The 25,587-nt window shown below is 42.7% G+C and overlaps 1 protein-coding gene across 1 annotated transcript in view; it reads right to left on the bottom strand.

Moving 5' to 3' along the window:
• The window catches only part of TNFRSF21 (TNF receptor superfamily member 21), a 65,880-nt gene that overhangs the window by 19,789 nt on the left and 20,504 nt on the right, over positions 1-25,587 (bottom strand). The window contains exons 3-4 of the mRNA XM_036869101.1: positions 24,727-25,221; positions 6,245-6,510 (exon numbers count right to left, since the gene is read on the bottom strand). Of these exons, the coding sequence (XP_036724996.1) occupies positions 6,245-6,510; positions 24,727-25,221 (761 nt within the window). The remainder of the gene's footprint in view (positions 1-6,244; positions 6,511-24,726; positions 25,222-25,587) is intronic.

Below are 25,587 nucleotides of genomic sequence, written 5' to 3'. Positions count from 1 at the left end.
AGAAAACATCCCTGCCAGCCTAGGAACGCTCACTCAGGCAGTAAGGAATAAATATCTACAACTACTGGAATTTCCAGTTCTTGGGCACTGAATGCAGATGGCAAAACCCTCATGCTCAACGATCTACCCGTCAAGCAGTCTTGGACTTGGCTGTCCCTTCCCACCTGACACTGAGTAACCCTTGGCGTTCAGGATTTAAAGGATCCATCATGTGAGTTGGAGCTAGTCAGGAACATTCTTCCACCTCTCTTGCCTCTAGAGCCTGGGAATAATTGCAGTTGATTCATGGTAAACATTCACCAGAGCCTTTCTGTGGGTCACCACTCACCTAATTTCACAACAACTCAAAGGACAGGCACTAAGGGTGCTCCCATTTTCTCAGGATAAAACTCAGGCAGAGAGGTCAAGTAATTGAGCGTTGAGTTCCCAGTGTGATATGCTGCCTGGACAGGAATTTAACCCGGCACACATCTCCACACTGACGTCCCGATTTGGAGCCTTAATGTTGATAAACTGTACATCCACCAATTCCCTCCTCCCTCCCTCCTGGGTTTACTCCCTTAGATTAAACATGATATGAATACGTTTCTTTCCCTTCAATGGTAAGCTTCCCCTGACAGCAATGACTCCTGTCTTCCTTGTCTTGCATTGTCCAAAGTCCCTGGTGTAATATGCACAAGTAATTTGTTATGTAATATAGATTTAAAATAAATCACATACCCTCCTCTTTGCTATTTATTTAGCAGGGGAAACTTAAACCACACAAGAAAGTACTGAAAGAAAAATACTATACGAGCTGAAGTTCTATTTTCCAGCTCACCTTCAAAAACAAAGGGCAAATAATGCAATTTATTTTAGTCAGTGGGCATTTTCCAGATGAAGAAAAACAAGAGTTGATTGCCGGAAACCTACACTAAGTATTCTTTAGGCCAAAGAAAAATGATCTCAGGCAGAGATGGGTAATGAAGAACAACAGAAAATATCAGTAAGCAGGTAAATCTATGTGGGTCGTGACTGTGTAAAACCGTAATAATTATTATGCCTTTGGGAGGTTTAAGAAATGTGTAGTGTTAAAACGTATGACAACAAAAACACAATACAAGAGAAGGATAAACAGGATTAAAGTCTTTTAAGGCTGCTGTGTGGTCTGAAAAATAGTAGAAAGTACACATTTATAAAATGGCTCATAATTTAAGTAGGCGTGTTGTCACCTCTGGGGTATCCATTAAAAGTAAAGAAAAAATGTGTAACTAAGAAGTTAAGAGGAAAAGTAGAATAATAAAAAAATGCTTTATGAACAAGAAAGGAAAGGGGGGAAGAGAACAGATAGGACAAATACAAAACAAATAATAAGATGGCCAAATACACGGGTAATTACGTTAAAAATGTAACCACACTGAAATTCTCTAGTTAAATGACAAAAACTGTCAGAATAGATTTTTTAAAACCTTAAATATATGCTCCTTACAAAAGACTTTCTTGAAATAAAGCCACAGAAAAGAATCAAAGTAAAAGGACGGAAAAAAAGAGATAACATGAAATTTGGAAGGCTGTGTTAGGTTTTTGTTTTGTTTTGTTTTTTAAAGAGTTTCAGCAAAGTCCCAGTAACTTCCAAACTATTGTCCCACTGCTTTACTGCTTCTCCCAAAAGCTCATGACCAGGAAGGAAAGAATTCAGATGATTCTGGAAGGCTGGGTTCAGTTTTGATGTTGAACTTGAAAGAAGAGCGAACTGAAAAACCCAGCTCATACCTCAGAGAAGGAAAGAGTCAGGCAAGTGAATGAATACATAAACTGTGATAAATCCAGACAACTGAATATTATTTGGTGCTTAAAACAAATGAGCATTCAAGTCATAAACAGACACAGAGGAAGCTTAAATGCATATGACTGAGTGAAAAAAGCCAACCTGAAAAGGCTACACACTCTATGATTCCAACTATATGACATTCTGAAAAAGGCAAAACTGTAAGAGACAAGGAAAAGGTTAGTGGTTGATGTGGGAGACAGGTGGGTACTGGAGGAGAGAGAAATAGGGAAAGCATAGAGGATTTTTTGAGCAGTGAAAGTATTCTGTATGATAGTATAGTGATGGACATATGTCATTATACATTTGTCCAAATCCATAGCACATGTACGACACCAAGAGTGAACCCTAAGGTAAACTATGGACTTTGGGTAATTATGATGTGTCAATGCAGGTTCACTCTTGGTAAAACTGTACTATTCTGGTGAGTGAGATTGATAACGGGTGAGCCTGTGCATGTGTGAGGGGAGGGAGTATACAGGAAACTCTGTAACCTCCCTCTCAACTTTGTTTTAAACCTAAACCTGCTCTAAAAACTTGTTTTAAAAAAAAATGCAAAGAACAGTACACCAAAAAGTAAATTTTACTGTACAATTTGTTATGCATAAATTTTTTTTTAAAGTAAGACTCTGGATGTGTTTAACTCAAAAATGGCTAATAGGCCACCATGGTTAATAATGGACCAGCTGTTCCTGACAGAGGTAACTAAAAGGAACACCAGGGCTAACCCTTTGAGTGGAACATAACATAGGTGTTCTCAGGCTCATGAATAGGAAAAAAACATTAACCATTTTAAACACACACACGGAGTCATTTTTGCATATTAAGAGCCCATTAGGGGCTTCCCTGGTGGCGCAGTGGTTGAGAGTCTGCCTGCCAATGGAGGGGACACGGGTTCGAGCCCTGGTCTGGGAGGATCCCACATGCCGCGGAGCAACTGGGCCCGTGAGCCACAATTACTGAGCCTGCGCGTCTGGAGCCTGTGCTCCGCAACAAGAGAGGCCGCGACAGTGAGGGGCCCGCGCACTGCGATGAAGAGTGGCCCCCGCTCGCCACAACTAGAGAAAGCCCTCGCACAGAAACGAAGACCCAACACAGCCATAAGTAAATAAATAAATAAATAAATAAATAAAATTAAAAAAAAAAAAAAAAAAAAAAAAGAGCCCATTAACTCCTGGGGGCAAAGTCTCAAATTGTCAGCAGTACCACCGTACACACAGACTACAGATCCACTAGAAAATGGAAACTAGGTCTCAATTATGTCCCCTGCGTTTTGATTCTCGTTTGACTCCACAAATCTGAGATAAACTATGAACAAACTGTGCAATCAATAATAGCTGGCAGCCAGAAATCCATGCTCACTGGCTGTTAAAATTAGAGTAAGAGCAGGGTCCACAACACTGCCAGACAATGATGGACATGATTAAAACATGGAACAAGAAGCTTAATACTGCCTTCTCAGCCTCCATCCTAACATGCAGGCTACACTAGAACCAAGGAGAAAGCTACAAGATGTCTTGATGTCACTGTTTCTTACAAAATAAACAACAAAAAATAGATACTAGAATCTTTTGTATATGGAGGCGATAAGAGGAAGGAAAAAACTAAAAGGAACAAGAGCTCGGCACTCGGGGACTAAGGGTTTTGGTTTCTTATTCATTGACCCAGTGAATTTTGCTATAATCACTCTCCCTGACATGTAGTCTCCTAAATGGAGTCTGCACCTTTAGCCCTCTTTTCCCAGCACCTAGGACAGTGCCTGGAATAAAGTAGGTGCTCCATAAACATTGATGAAACTCAGTGGAACTATAAGAGAAACATACCAACGTCATTTGGTATAGACAATACTCTACCACCATTATTACCATCATTAAGAAGTACCTTAAAGACTAGGCCCAAGGGGCTTCCCTGGTGGCGCAGGGGTTGAGAATCTGCCTGCCAATGCAGGGGACACGGGTTCGAGCCCTGGTCTGGGAGGATCCCACATGCCGCGGAGCAACTAGGCCCGTGAGCCACAACTACTGAGCCTGCGCGTCTGGAGCCTGTGCTCCGCAACAAGAGGGGCCACGATAGTGAGAGGCCCGCGCACTGTGATGAAGAGTGGCCCCCGCTCGCCGCAACTAGAGAAAGCCCTCGCACAGAAACGAAGACCCAAAAATAAATAAATAATAATAAAATTAAAAAAAAAAAAAAAGACTAGGCCCAATTTCTAAGTGATTGCTGAGTGTACACAGAGAGAGGAGACAGATCTGCAGAACCCGAAAGTAAAGTAAGTTTTAGGCAAATATGACCCAACATAGCAAACCTCAGCCAGTCCTCCTAAGGAAGAATGGATGGCACATAAACCACTGTCTGCTCTTCCTCAATTAAAATGAGGATGGTTCCGTCTTTCAATTCAGCATGGTAAAACAAAGCCCTACCTATCTTTCCTCATGGGCCCTTTCAGCTGTCATTTAAAAAAATGTTTTAAACCACAAAAGTAATGTTTTCATTGCAGAAAATAATTTTTAAAAATCACTTCTAATTCAACCACCTAGATTTAATAAGATAACATTAACATTTATGCATTTTCCTATGTTTATATTTGTTTTTTCTAATGAGAAACCTTCTTTTGAACCCTTAACAATACATCATGATCATCCTTCCACCTTATTAAATATTCCATTGAAGCGACATCATTACCTTTTCTCTTTTTTGAGAAACATCGCATCAATTACATTTTCTCTTTTTTGGAGGCATTATCAAGGCGATCCAGTGGCTTACTCTCAAGCATCTAAATCCTTCTTCAAATCTACTGCTCGCCCTAGCAGTTCTTTCCTTAAAGCCAGCACTCCAAGTAAGCACAATGATGTTTTGCCTCTTGAGTCCCTTTGTTTGAACTGCAGCCATTTTACTCAACTGGGGGCCAAACATCTCCCTCTCCTTTCCCCAAATCCAGCTACTCAAAGCCTTGTTTTAGTTGTGAACCATACTTGAGATCGTTTCGCAGAAAGTCACAAGACACTGGTGTGTGCCTTTGAATATTTACCCCCGAGTCTATTAGTAAATCTTTTTTCTGAAATTCCACATTTCAAAAAAGTTAAAAATACACCAGGGGCTTCAAAGACGACCTTCAGAGTCAATTAGCACCGATGAACTTTTATCTAGTCACTTAGATAAAAGATCCACCTGATGAATGTTTATTTCAATAATGAAGAAACATTACACTGTTAGTATAGAAAGATAAAGGCACTTGGACTTCTTAAATGTATAAAACTGAGTCCCTTGATATACAAATGTGGTACAGAATGATAGCAGATTAGAGTGGACAGGGGGAAAATCTCTCCCTTGCACTTTTAGGTAATGAGTTTGGACCACTGGAAAAGAATACAGGCAGAATTGCCTTTTAAATTTTAAGTGGGTTTTATCAGGTCTCAGGGACAGCGTTTTTCCTTTGGGAACACGTTACAAAACTTCAATTGAAGTCTAAGAAATATGATTCAATAGCCAAATTTGTATTTAATTCATGGCCTTTCAGGGAAGTACCTTATGATTAAGGAAAGGCTAAGTAAAATGAGTTACATCATGACCATAACTACGATTTGCAGAACACCTTCAATGTGTCAGGCATTTTATATACTTTATTTCCAGTTTTTATTAACCTTATAAACTTGGCTTACAAGGGAGGGAACAGAGGCAGAGAAAGTTGAAGTAACGTACCCTTGGTCACCCAGCTAGTAAGTGTCAGAGCCAGGATTCCTATCCAGTGCTGTCTGACTCCAAAGCCAGGGCTCATGGACCAACGATTATAAATAAATCACACTCTGGGGTCCCCTCAGTTTCATCTGAGGCACTGATTGGACAAGCCCAAGGAGAAATATCAATCCTGTTACTAAATACTGCCAGCGCCACCTGCATCCTTGGGGGTACTCAGGGGTAAGACAGAGCCTTCTTAAACCACATCACAGAAAATATCGTCTGGAAGGGGAAGGGAATAGAAAAAAGTCTTCCTTCTTGCTTTTGTTCAAAGTGTGTTATGCAAAATGAAACTGTAAATTGGGTAACAAGGAATAGATCTAACCATACAGTCTGATGCCAGAATCCACTCCAAAGGCAAAGATTCTCAACTTTGCACATCAGAATCACTTGGAGAACTTTTAAAAATACTGATTCCTAAAAATACTGGTTCCTTGTCCTGTCCCTAGAGATTCTACAGTGACTGGTCTACAGTGGGGTCCAAATACCAAAATTTTTTAAAAGTTCTCTATAGATGATTAATGGAAAACCATTGAGAAGTACTGCCCTAGAAGAGGGGTGTATGTGTGTGAGTAAGACAGAGAGAGAGAGAACCTAGACACCTACTATCAGTTCTTTCTCCTTATTACATATACCTGGTAAAATCTGGAGCACAGGGACCTAAAGGTTAGTGGGAAAGACACACAATCTGGGCTGCATTACCTGGGCTGTATCTTCCATCAGGCCACGGATCTTCTCCACGACATCGTTGCGCCGGTGCTGGCGCAGGGCGCTAATTAACTGGGCCAGGCTGGCCTCGGGGCCCCGGATGGTCCAGTGCTGCAGCGCTGCGTAGGCCCGCTCGTGGTCCGCCGTGTACCCGTTGGAGAAAGCGGCCACCTCCCTCTCGCTGGCATTGCACAGAAGCTGATAGATATCCTTCCACTGGCTTCCACTTGGGCTGCTACAAGCTTCAGGATGTTCAATACCTATACCAGACACAAAATAAAATAAAACACAAATACAGATATGTGAGGTCTTTACAGAAGGCCAATCTGTTTTAATGAACTTAAAGAAGCATGCTTTCCCATGGCTCTCGACCGTCAAAGGGATGCAGTGCCTCCTACTGCACACGCAGGCCATCCTGGAGACTAGTTAGGTGCCCTCCTGCAAATGTCACTTCCAGAACATGGAACCAGAAGAAGCAACCTGGAAGAAAAATAAATCGCCCCTAAACAATATTTTGAAAAGTCAAACCCAAACAAAGTACTCAGAGTGATTCCTTTATCACTGCTAAAAACTGGAACCAAATACATTAGAGACTCTCAGATGAAAAAAGTGGCGACTTTATAAAATCTAGAAAAGGTAAGCCACAGGTTCAAACTGCAGTGGAGTTTATCCAGCAGTGTCTGGGTAATGCGTGGTGAGAGTCTGGCTATGGTGTCCAGTATATCAAACTGATGAAATTCCCAACTGATCCAGCCCAATGGGGGCATTCCTTCAGAACTTCTAACTTCCCATGCTCTAAAATTCTATGCTCAAAAGGCAACTTTCTGATCTATTAGTCAGTCTCCTAAAGTTGACTTGCACAGTAATAATGAAGACAACAGCAAAATGACAATATACTAACAATAGCTATTATCTTCCAGGTATTATGTGAAGGCATTCGCTCATTAACATTCCAATTGCCCAGGTAAGAAAAAAAAAAAAAAAAACAACAGAAAAGTCAAGCAACTTGCCCAATATCACAAAGGTAGGTGGGTTGGGTTTTGAACCCAACTTACTGGATAATATTATAAATGGAGTCATTCTGGCTCATCAGTTACTTATAAACTCAATCAGCATGGGTCTGCAATCCCCAGATCTGATGAACAGAGGGTGAAAATGCCAAAAATCAAATCTTGGGATTTGACAACTCAGGATAAGCACCTGGCACCGACCCTCTGTGAGGTGGGGTTTTCCCTGAGTGGCACACTTTGGTGTCTTCCTCTTTAAGGCACCTTCTCTCTGCAATTACGCATTGGCTTTTCCCAAATTTATCCATGGAGTGTATATATAACCCCACAGTAAGGGCTCTGGTAGGTATCACAACAGGTGAACGAGTCTTCTGAATCAATACCGTATCTTTGAATGAGGCCATACTCACAAACCCAGGTACCAGATACCAGAGTTATTATAGTTAACAATGTCTTGGCTAACTACAGCTAACAAAGAGTATACACAATGGAATACTACTCAGCCATAAAAAAGAATGAAATAGGGACTTCCCGGGTGGTGCAGTGGATAAGGCTCTGAGCTCCCAGTGGAGGGGGGCCGGGTTTGATCCCTGGTTAAGGAACTAGATCCCCCATGCATGCCGCAACTAAGAGTTCACACGCCACAACTAAGGAGCTGGTGAGCCGTGACTAAGGAGCCCGAGAGCTGCAACTAAGGAGCCCGTCTGCCACAACTAAGACCCGGTGCAGCCGAATAAAAAAAAAAAAAGAATGAAATAGTGTTATTTGAGCAACATGGGTGGGCCTAGAGATTATCATACTAAGTGAAGTGAGACAGAGAAAGACAAATACCATGTGATACCACTTATATGTGGAATCTAAAATATGACACAAATGAACTTATTTACAAAACAGAAACAGACTCACAGATGTGGAAAACAAACTTATGGTTACCAAAGGGGAAAGGGAGTGAGGGAGGAATAAATTAGGAGTTTTGGATTAGCAGACACAAACTACTATATATAAAATAGATAAACAACAAGGTCCTACGGTATAGCACAGGGAACTATATTCAATATCTTATAATAAACTATAATGGAAAACAATCTGAAAAAGAATATACATGGGTATAACTGAATCACTTTGCTATACACCAGAAACTAACCCAACACTGTAAATCAACTACACTTCAATTTAAAAGGAAAGTTGAAAAAAAGTCTTTAAAACATTTACTACTCAAAAAGAAAAGGGGGGGTGGGGGGAATTCCCTGGCGGTCCAGTGGTTAGGACTCTGTGCTTCCACTGCAAGGGGTACGGGTTCGATTCCTGGTCGGGGAACTAAGATCCCACAGGCCACGGGGTGAGGCCAAAAAAAAAAAAAAAAATGAAGTCAAGTTCCCAAGTGAAACTTGGGGAAGAAAGCAAAAGAAGAGAAGAGGAGCTTACGGTGATGGTTAATTGAAGTTTTCAGTTAAATAGAGGTTAGTCGGGAGGGAAAGAAAAAAACCTTTTTTGCTCCAATCAGTTGTTGGGGAAAATATTTATAAAATGAGCTATCAACTTTTGCCTGAGAAAAGAGCAATAACAATTCCCGAAGTTTCCTCGTAAGTGGAGGAATTTGTGGTTCCTCCATGGAAACCCTTCCTCTGCCACGCAATCCCATTGAAGCAGATGACTTGGAAGACTTGCGTGTACATCCTGAACCAACCTCCTGAAAATGGTTTCGGAAAGTAAGTTCCTGGTAGCAGTCTGCTTTCTTGTCAACTGTAAAAGTAGAATGCCACAGATTGAGACCCGACTGTACTTCCCACACTATTTTCCCTGGCAGTGTGAAATACACTTGAACCCTCTGCTTTTCAGTTTTCATAGCAATGTTTAGCCAGATACAGAGCCTCTGATTTCAAGCAAACAGACACCTCAAAAAAAAAAAAACATGTCTTATTTAAAACCCCGCAGGTAACTTTCAGGAGCAAGCCAGTTCTTTGCGGTTGGTGTGGTCGATTCTTCCAAACACCAAAAGTCTTCTTAGCCCCTGAATCTTAATTTAGGTCAAGTTAACGAAGGCCCACAGTGTCTTACATGGAAACATGACTGTGTTTTCTTGTATGTGGGCCCTTTGCTTAAATCTTCGTAGCGCCAGTGACAGTGTAGCTTTGGGCAGACCACTAACTGTCATGTTCATTTCCTCATTTGTACAATGGAGATACTCAGTATGGTCCCTGGGAATGAGCTGATTAACATTTTCTATAGAGTGGATTTATTTTTGGAAGTACCCCATCATTATAAATGTTCCATACACTGGGCACTACAACTTAAGACTAAATGCATTTCTGATGGAAACACACAGGCTTTACAGAGTAATTACAGAGTTTAAAAGGTTTACGCTTAACAATAGCTCCTTCTTCCAAAAGCCAGTATTTATACTTTTTTTCTGCCACAAAATTTTTTAAAAAAAAGAAAACATGAAGAATGGGTGCAATGAGATTTTCCTTCAACTGAAATTGACTGGAAGCTAAATTTTAGGTCCACAAATCAGGTTTCACCTTATTCTTTTACTATGTAAACATGGAGTCAACTTATGTGAGCCAGCCTGGATCAACAAGGTTCCTCACCACGGGCCCCTCCCACTTCGGAGCTGATAAATACAAAGATGTCAGAGACAACCACTACCTCCGGAGATCCCAGCCTCTCAGCCTAGCACAGTATCACAAACCACAGCAGCAGGAGGGAAGACCAGTCTGAACTAGCCCACGACTTTGGTGTACCCTGCCCCGACCCCACTATCGCCACCAAAGGGAAAAGAAAAACCTACAGAATATTTCAAGAGTATTTGTGGAGCAGCCACTGTGTGTTAACTTTGTTTTGCTGGACTGAAAGCCCTTGGGAGATTTTCAGACAAAGAGTTTAGCACCAAGAAAATGAAGTCACACTGATGAAGCACAAAATTTGATGGGATCTGAAAGTGCTCTTCCTTTAGAAAACAAGTTTCAGGCAAAACTAAACAATACAACTATAGGGAAAACCAGTAGAATGATTAAACTAAATTGAGATAGCTACTGTTGGGGAGGGAGGGGGGTACGTTAGCTGTCCACTACTGGGCAGGGGCACAGAGGGGACTTCAAAGGTATTCCCGAGGTTCAATTTCCTAAGCTGGATGGTGGGGAAATGGGTCTTCTTTTTATTTTATGATTGTATTTGATATTTATGTTATTATTCCTTTTAAAGCTACATACATATATATAACACACATATATAGACATATATTTACATATACTTTATACCTATACATACTATGATGTGGGATACATAATTTTTTAAATGTTTAATTTTATTGGTGAGGAATCTCATGTAGAAAGGTTAGTGACTAATTCAAGGTTGCCCAGCTAGTTAGTGGTACCTCTGTTGTGGTTAATAGGGAATATGGTATCGCAGAGGAACATTGCTATTCGCTGGAATTATGCTCCTAGGGCATAGTCCACATATGAATGCACTCGGCATAGACGATGGTGTGTGTGCTTCTTCCTGGCCTGTTATTACTGACCAAGCAGACGCTTGGAAAGTTTTTCTTTAGGGCTAGCAAGTGTAGTTTTTTCCTTTAAAACTATGGTACCCTTTTTTTAAAAAAAAGGAAGTTTCAGCAAGCTTTTTCTATACAGGGCAAGAATAAATATTTTAGGCTTTGAGAACCATACAGTCTCTGTTGCAAGTTCTCAACTCTGTTGTTAGGTGACAGCAGCCATAAGCAGTACAGATGAACCCATGTGCTGTAGTTCTCCAACCCCTGAAACCGTAGCAAATTAGAGAGACCATAGCTAGACTGTCAAACGGCAAAAAGATTTAGAAAAGCATTGTGTTAAAACAAACACAAACACACACAAAGCTCCCAAAATGAAAGTTCCTACCCCAATGATTAATCTCAATGTGAAATGATAGTAAAATAGAGACCAAATCTCTGCGTGGCTGGGTGCCCTGGTCATCTGTCCATCAGCGTTCCGATAATTTTCATCCAGAATGGAGATAGTCACCATGTGTTGAATTAATCTAACTTGTTTAGCATGATGCCAAATCTCTTTTTTCTTAGGTTGAAAAGCAATACAACCGTCAACAGGTTGAAAAGCAATACAACCGTCAACCCACGGAAGTGCTGATTGATAGGCAACGAGCTTAACTTCGCTTTTCTTGTGATGGCAGGTCCTGGAGCTCTGGAAAATGGCTGAAGTTTCCAAAGAAGTCATGAAGCCGCCAAGCCCTATAAACCAGGGGCTGTACTTGCCAGGGGCTGTGTCTGAGAAGGTGGTCCTGGCACCAGGGAAACGGCTTGTGACTTTTAAGGTGCAGGTAGTAGAAAGATCATAAACTTGCTAATCCCAAGATACAGTTTCAAACTCCATGACTTGTTAGTTGTGTGACCTTGGGCAAATGACCTCTACGATTTCAGTGTCCTCATCAGTAAAATGAAAATACCACCTCTTATCTCATAGGCTGGGTAAGGAGATGTATGGGGTCAAGTATTAAACCCGTAAAGCACCTTGGTTCTCCTTCCTCTGTCCCCTCCAGTTCTGGACAAGGGTCACTGGGGCAATGAAGCTGACAGGCGGGAGGAGTTCTGCATAGACATGGGTTTTAGCACCAGGACCACAGGCACTGAACAATGAAGCCGGGCACCAGCATCCTCGCCTCCTGGGTTTTTTCAGAACCTCATCAGTATATGTCCGAAGGGGCACCACTGCACAAGAGAGGCACCACCCACAGAAAGGCACACGTGAGAGGTCAACACTGCCCCCCCTGCCACACACAGGGCATCACAACAGGACTCGGGGGGCTCTTCCGAATGAGCGGACTCTGCCCAGCTCCGATGTGAGGGAGCTCAAGGAAGAGGCACGAGGTGAGCAGTTGGGTTATCGTGGAAGACATGGCATTCTCCCATGTGTTATAAAACCCTGAATCAGATATAATCTGGGTGACAACCCTCATCGGAGGCTCAATGTCAACGTCAGTATGCAAAAAAAGTTCCTCCTCTTTTAATACGAACCTGAATTGACCTTTACAAGAGAAGGTATTAACGCTCCTTCCTTTTGGAGATAAATATCTGAAATGAGTGCCATCGTTAAGAAGCCATGGTAAAGCCTTCCCTGGAAGAGGCATGAAGGACAGTGACGACAGAACTGGAGGAAACAAAGGCCGTCTGGACCCCATGACACAGCCCTCTGGATTTCATGCTGTACAACCATATTTCGTACAGAATGGGTACATCGAAGAGGCGAATGTGTTTATAAGCTTTTTGCTGGTACCACATTCTCATCATTTAAAAGATTCAGGGGCTTCCCTGGTGGCGCAGTGGTTGAGAATCTGCCTGCCAATGCAGGGGACACGGGTTCGAGCCCTGGTCTGGGAAGCTCCCACATGCTGCGGAGCAACTGGGCCAGTGAGCCACAATTACTGAACCTGCGCGTCTGGAGCCTGTGCTCCGCAACAAGAGAGGCCGCGATAGTGAGAGGCCTGCGCACCGCGATGAAGAGTGGCCCCCGCTTGCCGCAACTAGAGAAAGCCCGCTCACAAGAAACGAAGACCCAACACAGCCATCAATTTAAAAAATTAATAAATAAATAAATAAACATCTGATTGTCTTTAAAAAAAAAAAAAGATTCAGGTATTCCCACTGCACCTCCCATCCTTGTTAAATGTCATGGCAGTTATCATTATTCTGCTAGGAAAAGAAATGGCGGGGGTGGGGGGGTGAGAACAAATAATGAGAAAACTCCCATGGAGGCAATTAGTACACAAACTCCTCCCGCGACAGATGACTCCACAGTTATCCCTGTGCTGGTTTGCTGGTTTACACACACACACACACACAGTCTCCTGAGACACACATGTCGAAAACAGGCCGTATGAGCTCAAAACGACTTCCCTGCTACCAACAGCCTGACCCCAAACATGCCCTTCATCGGCAAGTGCTGTGACCCCAGGCTTGCCAACTGCGGACACAAGGGCAAAGATGGACATGACACATAAAACATTTGTACAGAACAACAACTTGTAAGTCAAGTTCACAAATGTGAATAGAAGTCTGGCATGCCATGATGGTCTTCCCTGTACAATGGTCATGTCCTCAGAGATGCCTTTTCTGGCCACCTTCTGCCCGAGCCTCCATGTCTGCTTTGAACACCATTATCCCCAGCTACTCCCGGAGCCTAGCACATAACAAAAGTACAATGAATATCTCTGACTGAATGAGTGAATGAATGAATGAATGAGAGCCTTTTTACATCCCTCCCCTCTTGCCTGAAACTCCTCCCCACCATTTGTTATCCCATTAGCCCTGTAACTTAAGTCCCTGAGAATGAGAGGGACCAAAATGCTATCACATCCTTGCTGTGTAGCCCTGCCAGATCTACAGTCTCTATGATGACAAGAAGGAAGGCCCACGTGTGGCTGCCAATGGGGGAAACAGGGGCTTCCTGGCACAGGAACCCAGCTGTTGTGCAATAACCTCTCCCTCTGCTGGTGCCCTCTTCCCATTGAGGGCAGTCCACTGAATCCATGTCAGGGCCCAGAGCTCACGAGGCAAAGAGGTCCCACCATGGCGGAAACCTCCTCCAGAGATAAGCTATCCAGGCCACGGTCTGTCTGGCCTGATAACATAGTAAATGCTCCTAAAAGCAACAACCCCACATGTGCATGGTTTTTTTTGCAGTAACCAGCATGTCATAGGATGGTTAAAACATGCTATATCAGGACTTCCCTGGCGGTCCAGTGTTTAAGACTGCAATTCCACTGTAGGGGGCACGGGTTCGATCCCTGGTCAAGGAACTAAGATCCCGCGTGACCAAAAACAAAAACAAAAGACAAAAAACACACTATATCTAAAGTGATCACTCCCAAAGCATCACACAGGAAACTGCTTCATCCACGCCAGGAGCTTGGTTTGCCCCAGGTTAAAAATACTCCTTCCCTATGGGGGTAAAAAGTTGGAGGAACTGTTTAGATTTCATTTGAAACCCCAAAAGTGATTTCCAAAGCTGAATTCATCAGTATCTTGTTGAAGGTTCAATGGACAATCATTACAAGCTCAGATGAATCTTGGGAGCCGCTAAAAACCACCGTGCAAAGGTCTCGCGGTTAATGGAAGAACTGTTTACCAAGGGCAAACTCTATCAAAGCAGTAGGAATGGAAGATATAAATTTCCATTTCCAGATGGAAGATATACATTTCACTGAGGCTGTGAGGACAAAACTAATAACCTTTTCTTTCATTCCAGGAGGAAAACAAAACAACACAGAACAAAAAATGCCCTCTTCCTCCCTGTCTTAGCCTCTGTATGAAGCCGTTCGTTTATTCATGTAATGAAAATGTACTGAGCCCTTACTGAGCACCAGACACGATTCTGGGCACTGGGGACGTGGCAGCGAACGAGGCAAAACAAAATCCTTTTTCCTGGTGAAGTCTGCATTCTGTTGGGGAACGCGGGAAGTAATAAAATATTCCATACGTTGCACAGCCAGGAGTGCTAAGGAGTAAAAGACGGCAGGGGAAGGGGACCGAGGGGGCAGGGCTGCAATTTTAGGTATGGGGTCTTCTCCCTGATATCTCAAAGAAGGTTCCACTGAGCTAACGCTGGAATCAAGCCCTAATGGAGGTGAGGGAGCAAGTCCTGCGGAGGGAACAGCGGGTACAAAGGGAGGGAGGGTGCTGGCATGTTCGAGGAGGGCAGCAAGGCCAGTGTGGCTGCAACAATGAGCGATGGGGAGGGTGGCGGGCGTCAGAGGCCGGATACGGATGGCCAGGAGGGGAGTACAGGTTGCACTGGGCCTTCAGGCTGCGGCTCCGCGTGCAGTGAAAAGTCACTGGGGATTTTGACTTTTCAAGGACAGCACCGCGGCGATGTGACTTACATTGGACAGGATCACTCTGGCCGTTGTGAAAAGAATAAACTCAAAGGGGCACAGGCAGAAGTGGAGCAACCAGTCCAGAGGCCATGGCAATGATCCAGGAGGGAGGTGACAGTGCCTTGGGCCAGGGTGGTGGCTGTGGAAATGAGGGCAAATGGCCGCCTTCTGCATCTGTTTTGAAGGTACTGCTGATTGGATTGGCTAATGGCTCGAACATGGGGTGAGAAAGCAGGAAAGGAGTTAAGGACGCTGCTAAGGTTTTGCTCGGAGCAGCGGGAAGGCCAGAGGAGCCATTTTCTGCGCTGGGTAACTGATGCGGGATTCAGGTTTTCACATCTTAAGTGAGAGGTGCCTGTTGGACATCTGGGTCCATCAGGCAGGTGGGAGGCTATCTGTATGTTGAGTTCAGGTACAAGATCCAGGCTGGGTAGATGCACTTGGGAATTAGCAGCAGATAGATGGCATTTAAAGCCATGGGTCACCCAGGGAAGGGGTGTGTGCGGGTAGAAAAGAGGGGTGAGTCCTGAGCCCTGGGGCTCTCCATTATTCAGAGGTGGGGTCCAAGAGGAGGAACTAGCCAAGGAGCTGGAGAAGGAACAGCCGGAGAGGTGGGAGGAGAGCAAGAGAGGGTGGAGTCCAGGAAGCCAAAGGAAGGAAGTGTTTCAGGAAGAAGGGAACCAGGGGACCCAATAGGCCGTAGAGGAAAACTCAGAATTGAACAATGCAGTTAGAATCGTGCTGTCAGACTGCGTGAAAAAGAGGCAAGACTGGGGCTAAAACATCGCTACCATATTTTAGAGGTGCTAAAACATCTAAATGCACTTTTTAAAAACTGAAGTATAGTTGATTTACAGTGTTCCAGGTATACAGCAAAGTGATTCAGATATAGATAGATGGATAGATAGATAGATAAGTATTCTTTTTCAGATTCTTTTCCCTTATAGGTTATTACAAGGTATTGAATATAGTTCCCTGTGCTATACAGTAGTAGGTCCTTGTTGGTTATCTATTTTATGTACAGTAGTGTGTACCTGTTAATCCCAAATTCCCAGTTCGCTCCTCCCCAACTCCTTCCCCCTTTGGTAACCACAAGTTTGTTCTCCAAATCTGTGAGTCTAATTCTATTTTGGAGATAAGTTCATTTGTATCAGTGTTTTAGATTCCACGTATAAGTGATATATATGTTTTTAACCAATGCCTTTCCGTAGCTTGGTGGCAGTATGCTTTTTTCCTTAGTGGTATATAAAATAATGGTGCGTCTCACAATCAGTGGTGTCTTAGATTTGACGAAATATAGTAAGAACTATTATTTTTCTAATTTATAAACCTGAACCCACCTAATTTTTACAATCTGACATACCATCAACAACCTAGTACGTCAAATTCTGTTCATACGCTGCAAGGGTAACGACCAATTACTCGTGAAGAACAATCAACAGAATTAGAGAAATTCCTCCTTCTCTGCAAAATCTGCTTACATAATACCTGACCAGATTGATTCAAGGACACTCATCTGTAAGGATTTTCTTTTCTACTTGTATTTTAGCCCTACGTGGGGAAGATGCTTATGTGTTTTTCAGTGTCCCAAACAGCTTAAATTCAAAAGCTGTTCAATAAATTAGAGAATAAAATATACATTTAAAACATAAATACCTGTCCTCTAAAGCCTAGAGGAAGAAGCCATTGGTGGGTGGGCCTGGGGAGGACAACAGCCTTCCAAGGGCAAAGGCCACACCTTCCTTGACTCTGTGCGTGAGATAATGCTTTTGAGGCTGTCGCAATAAGAGGCTTTTCTCCTGCAGTGGTTGTGTGTGCTTTATAATTCTCAAACATCCTAGAGGTTCAACCGAAAGGTGCCATCCGGCTGGAAGTAGCATTACGGGAGGCAAAGGTGGCAAAGACCAGGGCTGGGGAGCGGGGGATGGAGAACAGCCTGCCTGTTCCTGCCTGCTCCCCGAAAATGACTACGGCCCTGGGGGCAGAGCAAGGGCACAGCAACCTCTTAAATGGAATAATCTGCTCCCTTCAGCCCGGCTTCCCGGTGTTTATACTTCAAGTCTACTTCCCGTAGGAAATTTGGGCTGACAGACAGGATGACTGTCTGGAATTTGGAGTCCAGGAGCCTTCTGGCAAAGGAAGGAGAGTTTCTTTGGTTGCAGCTGCTGCTGTCTGGGGCTGAGAAAACTACCCCCAAGTTCAACAGATGTGAGTTCCGATTAGCACGATTAGCACGACTCCATCACCTCTGACTTATCTGAAACAGTCTTTATGTTTTCAAACAGCCCTCAGAGCCTTCAGCCATTGGGTATCTGGCTTTAGAATTTTTCCATTTCAAGCAATCCAAGAAAACAGTGAAAAGGAGGAAATCGGGGTGACTTCTATGGAGGAAAACTCATTATTGGTGACAATTTTTCAGTTGTTTTATTTCAGAACAAGCTGGGTTTTGCTAAGGGAAATAAATTTTTCTTGATTGAGCACAATTTAAAAAAATCAACAATAGAAACTAGAAATTTCTAACATTGGAAAAATTAAAATCCAGATTCCAAGAACCAGAAAAATAAATCCAGATTCTAAGAATCAAGGGGCAGTGTCCAGAGTCAGATCAGTGCCTGAGTTTAAAGCCTAGCACTGCCCCTTTGTAGCTGTGTGACCTCGGGCAAGCGATTCTCTGTACCTCAGTTTTCCCACCTGCAAAATGGTGATGATAGTTGTCTACCTCATATGGTCAAGAAAATTAAGTTCATATTTATAAAAAATGCTTAGAACAGGATATGGCATTCAGTAAGCATGATACAAGTCTTTGTTAAAGAAAAGCAGACAATGAAAACTTAATGGTTGGGCTTCCCTGGTGGCGCAGTGGTTGAGAATCTGCCTGCTAATGCAGGGGACACGGGTTCGAGCCCTGGTGTGGGAAGATCCCACATGCCGCGGAGCAACTAGGCCCGTGAGCCACAATTACTGAGCCTGTGCGTCTGGAGCCTGTGCTCCGCAACAAGAGAGGCCGCGATAGTGAGAGGCCCGCGCACCGCGATAAGGAGTGGCCCCCGCTCGCCGCAACTAGAGAAAGCCCTCGCACAGAAACGAAGACCCAACATAGCAATCAATCAATCAATAAATCTTTAAAAAAAAAAAAGAAAAACTTAACGGTAGCAGAAACCTTTCTCATAAGGTTAGAAAATTATATTAGTAAGTCACAGTTTATTCCATCTTTTGCACCCCAAAATCACCTCAAGATCTTGCCTATGTGGGTGGTAGCAAACACTCCCTAATCTCACTTTAGAAAAATGTAAAGTGGAAAAGTACTTATTATTGAATTCCTAATGCACTTCATTCGTTCTTCATTTCTCAACACTGCTTATGGTGGTTTTAATAATTCAGGCGAAATGTTATGTCATTCCTGAAACCTGATTGAAGAGTATATTGATGTTGTTCAAATACATCCAAGGCACAGATTTCAGTTACTCAGCATCTGTCCCTAACCAACCCCTGCAACTTTGGGGAAATATTTATAAGAGAAACACAATCACAATTCCACTCTTACAATTCAATTGCATCTTACTGCTTCCCCTCGGAAGAGGATGAAGTCTGCAGAGTTGCGAAACTGGGGGATGGTTTTGCTTCATAAGCCCCAATAAAAACCACTTCTCCCACACTGGGCTAATCCTAAAGAAGGAAGCATTTATTCACAGCCTATTGTTGGAATTTGTAAGGACCCAGAACTGAGAACGTGGTCGTTACTGAGTAAAACCTAAAGACAACAGAGATGGGAGGGGATGTGTTTCTGCTTGTTTGCTGGGTAAGGCAGGATGATGTCCGATTTTGCTTTGCTTGAGCAGTGAGTTGTGGATGGGGGAAAGGATGGAAGAAATTAAAAAATATATTACCAGAAACTCAAGATCTAAAATAGAGCTCAGTGCCAGGACAATATCTGAACCTTTTAAGTAAGTGCACTAAGCCAATTCTATCCTGTTCCTTAAGCAGCACTGTTTTCCCTAAGAACAGTCTTTAGGTACAGATTGGGATGACAAAGTTATGCAAAAACATGGATGGACCTAGAGATGATCATACTAAGTGAAGCAAGTCACACAGAGAAAGACAAATACCGTATAATATCACTTATATGTGAAATCTAAAAAAATGATACAAATGAACTAATGAACTTATTTACGGAACAGAAACAGACTCACAGACATAGGAAACAAAGTTATGGTTACCAAAGGGGAAAGGGTGAGGGAGGGATAAACTAGGATTTTGGGTTTAACAGATACAGGCTACTACAGGACCTAATGTATAGCACAGGGAACTATATTCAATACCTTATAATAACCTATAATGGAAAAGAATCTAAGAAAGAATATAGATAGATAGATAGATAGATAGATAGATAGATAGATAGATAGATAGATAGATATAACCGAATCACTTTGTTGTACCAGAAACTAACACAACATTGTAAATCAACTATACTCCAATTTAAATTTTTTTTAAATTTAAAAATTAAAAAAAAAAGAAATAGCATCTTAGTATCTCGTTCTACAGAATGAGCCCTTTGCCTTTTTGCTGCTGCAGGTACAAAACGGTCTGCTTGAGAAAACATCCACCAGCTGCCTTCACAATCCCTTTTGCAGTCCACTGAAAGGAGATGCTGTCTTTATATAACACGTGCTTTAAGAAAACTACACAGGGAAGGATTACTGTCCCTGTCAAATGCTTCCGATCTCCCTAAGATCCAGGACTACGAATGTGCTCATCGGAACTAAGTGCAGTTTAAACAACGTAAATCCAATTCCTTTGTCTCTCACCCTTTTTTCCCCCTCATGTTTCTTCATAGCCTGAAGTCTGAAAGAAAAAGGGAATGCGATTGACCGAGAGACACTGTCCGTTTTTTGCTCCCTTTCTCACTATCCAGGACCTCCTCCACAAGTATTTCAGGGCAATTTCCACGCCTCACCTGCTTTCCAAACTTCCCCTCAAAATCCCAAGGGCAACGGGGCTGCTGGGAACCCAGCTTCATACTTAACACAAATAGTTACAGGTCACAAATAGGAAGAGAGAGAAGTGGGGAAGGCAGAAGGGAGGAGAGGAACAAAGGAAGGAAAGTCAACAGCAAGGACCCATATTAGAAACGGCAACGAGAGAATGGCACTGGCTCCCGTTCTCAAGCCATCTGTCCTTAACTGGGACAGGACCACTGTTCTGTATGATCCATAATCCTAACGAAGTGAATGAGGTGACTGTTTTAAGATCATGTGAGACTTTCTCAGCGCAATGGATGGCCAGTGTGTACACGCTAAGTGTCACTCTCCTTACTTTGGTGCTTTTTGTTTCCAAACCGATCAGACAAGAAATATTGTTTTCCGTGTAACTTCCCAAATAGCATGAACCCACATTAATCTTTAAGTTGAACATTTTGGACTCCCACTTGCCCCATTATGCTTGGGTTATGTTATCAGAAGAACTAAAGTTTTCAAAAATGACAAAAAGGGGCTTCCCTGGGGGCAAAATGGTTAGGAGCCCTCCTGCCAATGCAGGGGACATGGGTTCGAGTCCTGGTCTGGGAAGATCTCACATGTCGCGGAGCAACTAAGCCTGTGCGCCACAACTACTGAGCCTGCGCTCTAGAGCCTGCAAGCCACTATTACAGAGCCCACGAGCCACAACTGCTGAGCCCGCGGGCCACGACTACTGAAGCCCACACGCCTACAGCCCGTGCTTCCAACAAGAGAAACCACCGCAATGAGAAGCCCGCGCACTGCAACAAAGAGTAGCCCCTGCTCGCCACAACTAAAGAAAGCCTGTGCACAGCAACAAAGACCCAACACAGCCAAAAAAAAAAAAGACAAAAACATGGCACATTAAGCATTAACAATAGACTTACATCTTGATGTTACTTGGACCTGGTAATAAACTCTTAAATAAATTCTGAATGGACATTCAATTCCTGCTGCTGAAAAGGACATATTACAGGAAACCACAGTACAGTCCCAATCTACCAACAGAAAACTGCTATGACTCCAGAAAGGAAGGAAACATACAAAATGCCACAGCCCCTCAGTCTCCCATCCTCCTGGCCACATAAGGTCTCGTCCTGTGTTTCCAACACTAGGATTCCATGGAAGTAGGGTAGCGGTTTTGTGGAGTTCAACTTTAAAACCATAAACCCATGGAAGGCAGAGAGGGGTGAGTGGAACCAAAAGAAGAGGCTCTTGTTGGTGAGAAAGATGGGAACCACTGGCCTGGCTTCACAGTGCTGGGGGTCTACATGGCATTCAGGAGCACGGCACCACCTGCTTAAGGTGGGTAAGGGTCAAGTGAGGTCCTACACGACCTCTTATACAGAATACACAGGACTAGGCAATTTTATCCCCACCCTCATCCTCTTGAACAATTCAGCATGAAATGGACAAGGACCAGAAAACGATCTTATTATACAAGATTATCTGCTGCCCAGAACTCACTGCAATCAGATCAACAAGGTATTGTTTCCAGAGGCCTCTCTGAGCACCTGGAATGGTTTTTCTGAAACAGAACCTCTCTTTGTTATGGGATTTTACCTGGGTGTACCTTTGAGAATAGCAATTTGGAAACAGACCTTCCTTAAAAAAACACCTTAAACATAAACTTCCTAATGCACAATCCTGGGGAAAAAGGTTAAACTACTGGAAGAGATAATAACATCTGAGTGAGAGGACTGTGATTTAGTTGGAAAAGTGTATTGCTGAAATACTGCTTTCTCAGAACGTAGGGTCAGGTTTTGTTTGATTTGGCACTTCCATTCTTTCTACAAAATAAGATTGTTTCAAGGACACAGACATAGTAGTTTACAAGGTTACAGTGGCCGTAAGAATGCCTAAGATCATTGTATTAAATTGCTTTCTGCTGCTGGACCAGATTCACTTCTACAACTCCCTGTGTTCTCAAGAATTCTGAAAACTGCACTGCAAGAGAGTTTAGAACTATAGCTGACCATAATCTAATCTATAAATCCAGCTACTAAAGGAATGGAGTCGCTTCTTTAACAAAGTGAGGGCTTCCCTGGTGGCGCAGTGGTTAAGAATCTGCCTGCCAATGCAGGGGACACGGGTTCGATCCCTGGTCTGGGAAGATCCCACATGCCCCGAGGCAACTAAGCCCGTGTGCCACAGCTACTGAGCCTGTGGTCTAGAGCCCTCGAGCTACAACTACTGAGCCCGCGTGCTGCAAATACTGAAGCCTGCGTGCCTAGAGCCCATGCTCGGCAACAGGAGAAGACACCACAGTGAGAAGCCCGCGCACCGCAACGAAGAGTAGCCTCCGCTCGCCACAACTAGAGAAAGCCCGCGTGCAGCAACGAAGACTCACGCAGCCAAAAATAAAATAAATAAATAAATAAATTTATTAAAAAATAAAATGAAATAAGAGGAGAATTCCAAATATTTACATAATTAAGCACGATGTGAACACTGTTTTCTGCTAATTAGATATATTAGAACAAGTGTTCTGCCTGGCCACCTTAAAGGACAATTTAATGAAATATCGGATCCTAGGCAGGATCCAGAGGAAAAAGTATGCTGTCTATCAAGGGCCTTACTGGGTCAACTGACAACTATGGAATACGGACAGCAAATTAAAATATTGTATCCATGTTAAATTTACTGAAGTTGAAAACTGTGCTGGTTTTTTAAGAGAATATCCTTATTGTTAGGAAATACATACTGAAGAATCTAGGCATAAATGGTCATAAAATGGTTCAGAAAAATTATTTTATGTCTGTATATATGTGCATATACATGCTATATATTGTGTACTATGTAACGTTATATTATATAACATTATATATAACATAGATTATTCTACATGGCACATTTTATAATATAAAATTTATAGTTTTATAGAAAGAGAGCAAATGATAATGCAAAAGGGCAAAATGTTAACAATAGGTCAATCTGGGCACAGGTATATAGATATTCTTTGTATTATTTTTGTAATTTTTCCATACGTTTGAGATTATATCCAAATTAAAATTTTTTATTAAAAAGGAGGAAGAATTGGAGCCTCCCTTGCCCAGCTGGTTGCCTGCAAAGGGTTGTTTTATTCAAGTCTGTGTAGGTTCATCCCAAGTCAGGGGTTCACCCCAGTCTGACTTTCACTTGGTTTGATCGTTCATATAAATTAGCAAAAAGAAGCAAAATGAGTTGTTTTTTTAAACTTTCTCTACATTTCTGATTATAAAAGTAACATGTACTTATTACAGAAAATTTGGGAAAAAGACAGAAAACTAATAAAGAAGGAAAAAAAATCCACATAAATCTCACCAAATCCCACCAAACTGGAAGAAACATCATCGTCATTTTGGCATATTTCCTTCAGTCTTTATTCCCAAATTTTAAGAGAACTAGGATAATATTCTATAAAGTGTGTAGTGTTGAGCTTTTTTTCCCCCCATTCTTTAGCCTAGTATAAACATTTTCCTATGTCATGGGTAAAAAATATAAAAAACTTCATAATAAAATCTTCAATGTCAACATAATATTCTACTATATAGATATGCCATAATTTACATAGCCATTTCCCTAAAACCAGCCCTTTGAGTATTTCCAGTTTTTATTTATTATAAATAATGCTGAATTAAAAGCTCAAGATCTTTGTGCTTAAATTTTTTTTTAGTATTCCTGGTTTATATCTTTATGATAGATTCACAAAAATAGAATTGCTGGGCCAAAGAGTATAAACATTTTTAAGACTCAATACAAAAGGTCAAACCACCTTTTAGGAAGTTAAGCTTTAACTTTAAGGAAAATGATCCCAAATGGGATTATCAAAACTTTGAGCTGAAATATCATTTAATATTAAAGAAAGGGACGTTACTGCCATAGTCTGAAAACTGTAGTCTTCAGATCACACTTAGCTGCTAGGACAAGTTCTATAAGCTATTTTTTGCCCTCAAAAGAGGAAGAACTGAAATAGTCCAGCCTGTATCCACACACACTGACAGCTAGGTAAAAGATATAGGGCCCAGCCTCAGATGATAACCGATATACTAAGCTTTGAATGTCTAAAACCCAAAAGACCTTTCTATCTTCCTGATAGAAATGGGATCCTAAAAATATAAGGGGGAAAAAGTACATGTGAGAAAAGTGATAGGAACCTAAAAGCAAGGTTCAAATTCAAAAAGGCAAATTGAAGACAAGTTGTTTTTTTTCCTCCCTCAATTTTCTGAGCAGTCTCCTGTGAAGAAGCAAGGGCTCCAAAGTCAGGAGACATGGATTCAGTCCCATCTGTCCCAAACAAAAGACTCCCCTGGGTCAACGCAGCCAAACCTCTCTGAACTTGATTCCCTCACCTGTCAAATGACAAGGTCGAACAAAGTCCCTAAAGGTCACTCTCACGTCTCTGATGCCAAAACACTGTCCTCTAAATGTGCCATGGGAACAGGTGGCAGAGGAGTTATTCTCTCTGAACATATTATGTCGAATGCTGACCACACAACGAGAGATCAAACAGCACTTGGTATTCAAAGATTCCAGAAACTTTGCATTTCCCATTCCTTCCGCCCACAGGGACTAGGGAGGGAGAGGCGGGGGATCTGGTATCGAGGGGAAAAGATGGGAGGCTCACCGTGGCCATTGCAGTAGTAGATCCACTTCTCCCGGTTCTGGGTGGGGGTCATGGATTTCTTGAGCCCCGCCTTTTCCACAATGGTGCTGGGATCCTGCCGGGGCCCCTTCTTCAGAGTCCTCGAGCTTTTCCGGATACTGCACACCACTATCACCACGAGCACCAGCAGCAGGAAAAGCACGATCATCCACGGCAGATGCTCATTGATGTCGAAATGCTTGTGCGGGTTCTGCCTGGGATGGCCCCTCTTGAGGCCTTTGATGGGCGTGCTGGACTTCTCGCCCCCAGTGGCCTCCATGGATGGCAGCAGCTTCAGGATGTGTCTGTGGTGGGGGCCTTGCTGGTGGTTGACTACCTGGAGGTTTGGGAGGGTCTTGTTCATGCCTTCCTCCCCCTTCGCTGAGCTTGTGTTCCCAGGGACTGTCCCTTCCTGGATGCCACTCGGCACCTTTGGTCTAACAGAGGCAGAAGAGTTGGATTCTGTTGAGTTCATGCCTAGAAAAAAAGAGTAAGGAGGGGGGAAGAGCTTTTCTATATGTGGGGCTCTATACATTCCCTCCTCTTCCTAGTCATCTCCAAACCAGGCCAGATAATCCAAGGAAAGATGACCTTTGGAGCTTAAGATAAATGGCATTGTACATTTTCATAAAGACCCTGACAGCACCTTTACGTAGAAGGTAAAAACTCAGCTTAACAGCTAAACTCACTTCCTCATGTCAAAACCAAGGGCATCCTCAGGGATCCAGTGTCTGAGTTTCACAGCAGCTTCTCCTGTGCTGCACGTACTGGGTCAACCCTTAATTGTTTTGATTATTCAGAAAACTAGTTCCAATTGAATTCCTTTGTCCTTTAGTTTCTTTA

The sequence above is a fragment of the Balaenoptera musculus genome, chromosome 11, assembly GCF_009873245.2.
Source record: "Balaenoptera musculus isolate JJ_BM4_2016_0621 chromosome 11, mBalMus1.pri.v3, whole genome shotgun sequence".
NCBI lineage: Eukaryota > Metazoa > Chordata > Mammalia > Artiodactyla > Balaenopteridae > Balaenoptera > Balaenoptera musculus.
The sequence above is the reverse complement of the archived record's forward strand: the minus strand, read 5'-3'. Positions and strand labels throughout refer to the sequence as shown.